Here is a 7,069-nt window from a genome sequence, read left to right on the forward strand (position 1 = left end):
GGGTGCCACATAAATGTGGAATACACATGCCAAACAAGTTCTATTAAGTATCTGTTTAAGTATGTACACAAGGGTAATGACCGCGAAATAGCTACTCTATACAATGCTGGTGATCCGTCAGAAGCCACACAAGTTGTTGACGAAATTAGGAATTACTACGATTGTAGGTACATTTCGGCATGTGAGGCAGTCTGGTCTATTTGGATACGAAATCCAAGAGAAAGAACCATTTGTGATTAGACTTCCATTCCATTTGGAGGATGAGCAACCTGTGGTTTATGGTGAAACTTCTAATGTGAATGATATCGTCGAAAGAGCAATATCTCATAAGTCCATGTTTTTGGGATGGATGGCGGCAAACATGTCATATCCCTATGCTCAAAGTCTGACTTATGCTGAGTTTCCAACCAAGTTTGTTTGGCAGGACGATTCTTCAAAGTGGTTTCCTCGAAAGAAAGGCTTCGCAATTGGAAGGTTGACTCATGTACCTGCAGGTAATAACGAGTTTACATTCAATTTTGATCTTACTTATTTAAGGATTTAAATTTGAAATCTTAACAGCCTGTACCCCATATCCATTTTATTCAATTTATCTACACTAGAAAATAAATGTTCATATAACTTTCAACAGTTATAATTTGTAGATTATATGATTTTTTATTTTTCAATATTTTTTAGAAAAATTATTATTAAGCGGATGTGAAGCTACATAATAATTAAAATAGCGTAGCTTAATCCATTTAACAACTTAAAAGTGGGATTTTAACTAAGTTTTTTGAAAATGTTTGATTGGTTTAAATTATTAAACTAAAATATTTTTCGTATAAAATGTTAAATTTAAAGATATTATAATTAGTCAAACTGATCCAATTGAATTTAGCAAAGTCACGTGAAATTATCTCCTATGAATTCATAGAATTTAATTTATCTTATGTAATATTAAGTTACTCTTAATATATACTAATTAATGTTATGTCTATGGCTTTCTTATCTTTTCCATCAACCTCATTGATCCCATTTTTTGCTCTCCTCACTTGCGTCCTTTCTTCAAGTTGCAATTGAATTTTGCTAGTTGTGCTAGGCACATAATTAAATTGAAACATAGTTATACAATATTTTGGACAATATATAATAAATGTATAGATTTAAATTATCTTAGAGGATCAGTAAGAAATATAATGAAACTGTGTGTGGCCATTTCGTTCCACGTCATAGTCATGCCATAAAAAATTCGGGGCAACTTAAAATGGTTTTCATTTTAGCAGGAATAGAAGACAACTGTGATATAGTTGTACTGATATTTTGTTTCCTAATGTGTTACATATGATATGATTTTATTTTTAATTTTTCATTATTGCATTAATCAATAATTTTTTTTAATTTTAAAAAACTTTATACTTACATTAAAATAAAAATTTTTACTGTGTAGTCGGATATTGGTCATTGTATTAATAAATTCCCTTTAAAAATAAATGACTACTAAGTTTTTGTATTGTTCGAGTGTACATCTAGTTAGGTAACAACATAAATATTTAAAACTGATGCAATCACTCTGTAATTTTTCGATTATTATGAAAACTAGTTGTATTTTAGTCTTGAGTTTTATACTTTTACTTTCGTGTAAAATAAAGCAATCGCTCCTTTTTTTAATAAAGCAATCTATAATTTTGTAAGCGCTCCTTTTTTTTTCTAAACGTGATTCTTCAATACACCGTACACCTTTTTGTACACCTTTTTGTTTAATCACACTTGAAATCTTATAACTGACTGAATTAAATTCCCTTTACATGATTTAACAAATTAAAATATTCAAAGCTTTACACTAGAGCTTTAGACCAGAGGCTAGGCTAACAACACTAACCACGGGATGTAACCAAATAACTATACTCGGATTGAATGGAGGCACTTTCGCCATATTTCGTTAAATCCCCATATTTCGTTAATTGAGGCCAGTAAAATTCTTTATTATAGATAATTTTATACTCCATAAATACAACATATCATCAGCTGCGACCGAGTTGTATCTCAGAAAAATGAGAATATACATTTTTGGGGAGGAAAAATAGAACAAATTTACAATGATAATTCCTCCATATATGTTATAACAGTCATGTCAGCAGATGTAGACTGTTTCCTTGGATAGAAAAAGAGCAGCAAGGGTAGTTCAAGTTTTTCTAACTATATCATGCTAACATGCATCCACTATTTGCCACTCATGAAATGACAGCCTTGTCCAGAGTCACTGTCAAAAGATTGAATTCACGACCCAGAGACCAAGTTAGATCATTGTGGGCATCAACGCTTAAGTTGTATTCCTTGAACTAGCCGTTGTAAGTTATTACAGACATAATGGCCCTGGAAAATTGGAGATGTCGATAGTTCAACAAACATATAGGTACCATAAATTAATTGAAACTTGGTAAAGGCAGAAATTGTTAACAATTGGATTCCACATTCAGTTCAATGAACAATTAGTTTGAAGTGACTATACTATATAGCTACTTAAATAGTTCTAAGTCTTGATTTTCATCTAACTGACCATAGTTTGTGTTATTATATATAAGGAATTTGATAAGAACTACCAACAGAACCTTAGACCATTATAGTATTAGTTCTACATGACCAAGAAAAGACTATTAAGTCCTACCAACAGAACAGCAGCTTATAGATTTGAGAGGTATATCATGCTAAGAATTATAAGCAATCAGGTTAAAAACTAATAGATATTTGCAGGATCTCTGTTTAAGATGAAGGTCAAAACTCAGTCTTAGAGCACATGTCAAAAGCAAACAATAAACACCAGGGGAGACGGGCATCAATGGGATAAAATATAGACTAAAAAAGTGAAAACAATCGCCTTAAAGACTAGAGGAAGCTTAGAAAAAATAAGAAAATGTTTTAACCAATGAATCATATGTATTTAGCTCATGTTTGTAGCAACCAAAGACATGTAACAAATAGCAAATCATCGAAAAAAATGAACAACCATACAGATCTGTCCTGCTCTAAGCATAACTAAGCATGACATTACACAGTAAATCATCGAAAAAAGGAGAAATATTAATTTCTAGCAGCGATCTCCCTTTAACATTCATTTTCATGCACTAAGTGATTATTTAGCAAGACAACAACAAATTCAAGGTGCAATCACTAATATATTCAACTCACATTTCCAGCAACAAAAACATTTAGCTAAGTAATTATTTGAGCATGACAGCGACAAATTCAAGCTTCATTGATGATAATCAGTACAAAATTCATCTTAGTGATGATTTTAAGCAACAAAGAAACTAGCTCAACAAATTATTCAAGGTTCGGTGGTAATATAAATACTAACAAATTCACGACAATGATGATTTTTAGCAAAAATAAAAACTAGTTCAGTTATATTTTCAGCAACAAATTCAAATGCAGTGATGAATTAGGGCAACAAAACTGAAAAAAAAAAAAGACCAGAGGAATTTATTGGAAATCACCAAATCGGGGACCAGCTTCTGGTTGGGCGAAGAAATCTGAGGGCGGGGAGGAAGCTGACGGCGAGATTCAAAGTATGAAGACGACAACGACGACCAACCTCGGGACCAGCTACTTTTGCCGCCGAAAACGACAAGCGCGAGAAGGCGCACGACTAAGTGCGAGACGGTGAGGAGCCATGGAGCGACGACGACGACGACCAGTCCTGGGTCTGGGTGCTTCTGCCGCCGGCGACAACGAGCTCAGTGAAGGCGTGCGAGTGCGACTGAGTGCGAGATGGTGACGACTGGCGGCACGGAGAGCGACGAAAACCTTGAGTGCGAGACCAGAGACGAGAGAGGGAGAAAGCTTGAGATCGCAATAGTGAGCAGAGAGATGAGACGAAGGAGATGCTGATTGCTGGGGCTAGGACTTTTTTGGGGTTAGATTGAGAAATTGGTGAGCCATTGAGATTGGGTTTACTTTGGCTTGGGCTTGGACTACCAAGAGTTTAGAGTTTTTTTTAAGGACTTAATTGTATTACCAAAAAAAAGGACTTAATTGTAATTTTATATTTTTATAAATTTAAATGTCCGCAAAATAAAAGTTAAGAATATATTTGTTATTTTGATAAAAAATTTAAATATGATTTGGTTTAGATTATGTAAACAAATCGAATCAAATCGGATCTAATAATTATAATCAACCGATTTTATTTTGGTTTATTCAAAATATTTTATTAACCGGTTTAATATTTCGTCCAATAGCAATGTGCCACATATAACGTCTTTAAAAAAAGACATTTTGGATAACTTTATCAGAATGGTTCCCTTTTTAATTTATTTAATCGTAATTTACAAAAAACAAAAGGTTAATTCGGTGTCCATGATCCTCCACATCTCTAATACCCTTTTTTCTTCTTCTTCTTGCTCTTCTGTCACCTTCGCCACTATGGTCACCCATCTTCCTTAGCCATATCTTCATCTTCTTGTTTGGTTCCCTCATCTTCTTGGGGTCAGGGGCGAAGCTACATATATAAAAAGGGGGGGACAATGTCCCCCTAATTTTAATTTTTTACATGTAAATTATATATAAATTTTAATTTAATTTCCTTTAAAATTTTATTTTAGTCTTATTTTATTGTGTAAATATTTTTGACTCCTCTAATATTTCATCTAACTCCGTCCCTGTTTGGGGTGGCTAGCGGCCAACACCACCTACCCCTCCAACAGCAGCAATGACAAGACGATGTTCTTCTGAGGAGCTACTTTGTTTTTATATGTGAATACACATCAACTTTGTTTTTTAATGCCATTTGTGATCAAATATTGAACAATAATTAGCAACTTAATCATAAACTAAGAAGCCATCCCGATATAATTAACATGTGTCATGTGTGATATGAACTATCAAACATTTCTATACCAACACGTTCAGGTAAATCACTTCAAACTTCTACATCGATAAATTATACCATAATTCTTCTAAGATAAAAATTAATTTTCGATATTAGAAGGGTAGAAAATGAAAATAATAAATTTTAAATTTAGACATATTAAGTAGAATTAGAAAATTTAAGAAAATATTAATTTAAAATATAAATAAGTTACAATCATTGTACAATAGAATGTTTATTACAAATTTAATCTAGTGGAAAAAATATTATCCATGAAAGAAAAGTCAATGATTACCATAATAACTTTTTTGTTTTTAATAATAACAAAATGAATTTGTTAATGAGTTATGGCTCAAATGACATAGTTTTTCTATATTCAATTAAAAAATTGTGGGTTCGAATCTTCTATCTTTGATAAAAAAAAAAAATTTGTCAATTTACATGAAGAAAATAATAAATCCAAAAACAAAAATCCAAAATCCAATATTTAAAAATTCATATGAAAGAGAACAAATAGTCAAAATGTCAAATCTCCTTACTCAAATAAGGAGGGATGCAATCATGCAAATAATGCTTGATAAAGATACCGATGGCCCACTTTCTAGTTTCTCTCTCATCTAGTCATCTACCAATCACATAAAAAAACAAAAATCTGCATTATATTCTCTCAGTAAATTTGCTTTGTACCATAATCTGACCCATGTTGTCGAAGAAATGAGGTCAGATAACCTTTCACGTTTTACTTAAGCAATTTTTTTCTCACTATATCTCGTAATTCATTAGACTAAAAATAAGACCAAAAATTGCAGAATTGAGCGTTATAAAGCTGTCATTTATTTCGGTAAAAATAAATAAATAAATAAATAATTCACTACTTACATGAAATAAAAATTAAATTCAGGTTAAAATAATAAATAAAATTATTAAATAATTTAATATATTTAATTAAATTATTATTAATTAAATTTTTCACACGAACATAATTTTATTAAAAACTATTAAATAATTCAATATATTCTCAATATTTGTGTTCCACTTTATTAAAATTGTCACTTAAAAAAAATTCAAATGCTACATTTCCATTTCTTTGTAAGAGTAGAGAATGCCTTAGTAGATGAACCATTTTGAGTGAGTGCAGCAGCAGCAGCATCACTCAAGTGTTTGATTCTCTTTCTAATTTCCAAACCTTCTTCATTCTCCTCCATCATTCTCTTTATAACTCTTGCAATTTCCTCTCTTTTCACTATCCCATCTTCATCATTATCAACAACCTTCTCTGGCATGAGTGCCACTTTAAGCACCTCTTTGAGCAACACTGCATTCATTCTCTGTTCAGCAAACAATGGCCATGCAATCATGGGAACACCATGGACAATGCTCTCAAGCGTTGAGTTCCAACCACAATGACTCAAGAACCCACCTGTAGAGCCATGACCAAGGATCTCAACTTGTGGGGCCCACGATGGAACCACTAGGCCTTGTTCTTTGGTTCTCTCCACAAAACCTGATGGTAAATAGCGTAAAGGATCGTCCTTTTGTTGATTAAGATATGCAGAACCACCAAAGTTGCTAGGATTTCTCACAACCCACAAGAACTTGTGTCCAGTCAGTTCCAATCCAAATGCAATCTCATTGAGTTGCTCTTGAGAAGTTGTTCCACCACTTCCAAAAGAGATATACAACACTGATCTTGGTGGTTGATTATCCAACCATCTTAAACACTCTAACCTGTTTACCTGTATTAGAATTCATCATAAACTCTGAATATTCAGATACCTTAAATACAAAATATACTTAAATAACAGAGATAAATATACTTAAATATATGTAAAAGCGGGATCCAATATGGGAAAGTACGAAGAGCCAATGGAATATTTATACAATGTGTACAATGGAGGTTTAGAAAATATTAGAGATATAATCATTAGTGTTACCTTTTCCCATCATCCGAAACTTTTGGGATGAGTGGTATCATGCATGGTATTAGAATGCTAGATCCGAAAGGTTAAGAGTTCGATCCTTGGTGAACCCCTAGTTTAAGTTTTTGAGAAGATGTTTATTATCGCTAGTACTCGGATAGTTATTCTAGATAATATAAGAAATGTTCATTTTGTAACTCAAATAGTCCATTGTTTCCCTAGCGAAATCTAGGATCCCGCTTTTAAATATATTTTAATTATACCTTTAAGAATTAATATTATTAATGGATACATTAGTGTA

General features: G+C 32.3%; 1 protein-coding gene across 1 annotated transcript in view; it reads right to left on the reverse strand.

The window, feature by feature from the left end:
- Positions 5,861 to 7,069, reverse strand: part of LOC107624790 (hydroquinone glucosyltransferase) — a gene marked incomplete at its 5' end in the record, with an annotated part of 2,477 nt that continues 1,268 nt past the window's right edge. The window contains 1 exon segment of the mRNA XM_016327245.2: positions 5,861 to 6,585. Coding sequence (XP_016182731.1) covers positions 5,914 to 6,585 — 672 coding nt within the window. The 3' untranslated portion in view covers positions 5,861 to 5,913.

This window comes from Arachis ipaensis, chromosome B02 (assembly GCF_000816755.2).
Source record: "Arachis ipaensis cultivar K30076 chromosome B02, Araip1.1, whole genome shotgun sequence".
Lineage (NCBI taxonomy): Eukaryota > Viridiplantae > Streptophyta > Magnoliopsida > Fabales > Fabaceae > Arachis > Arachis ipaensis.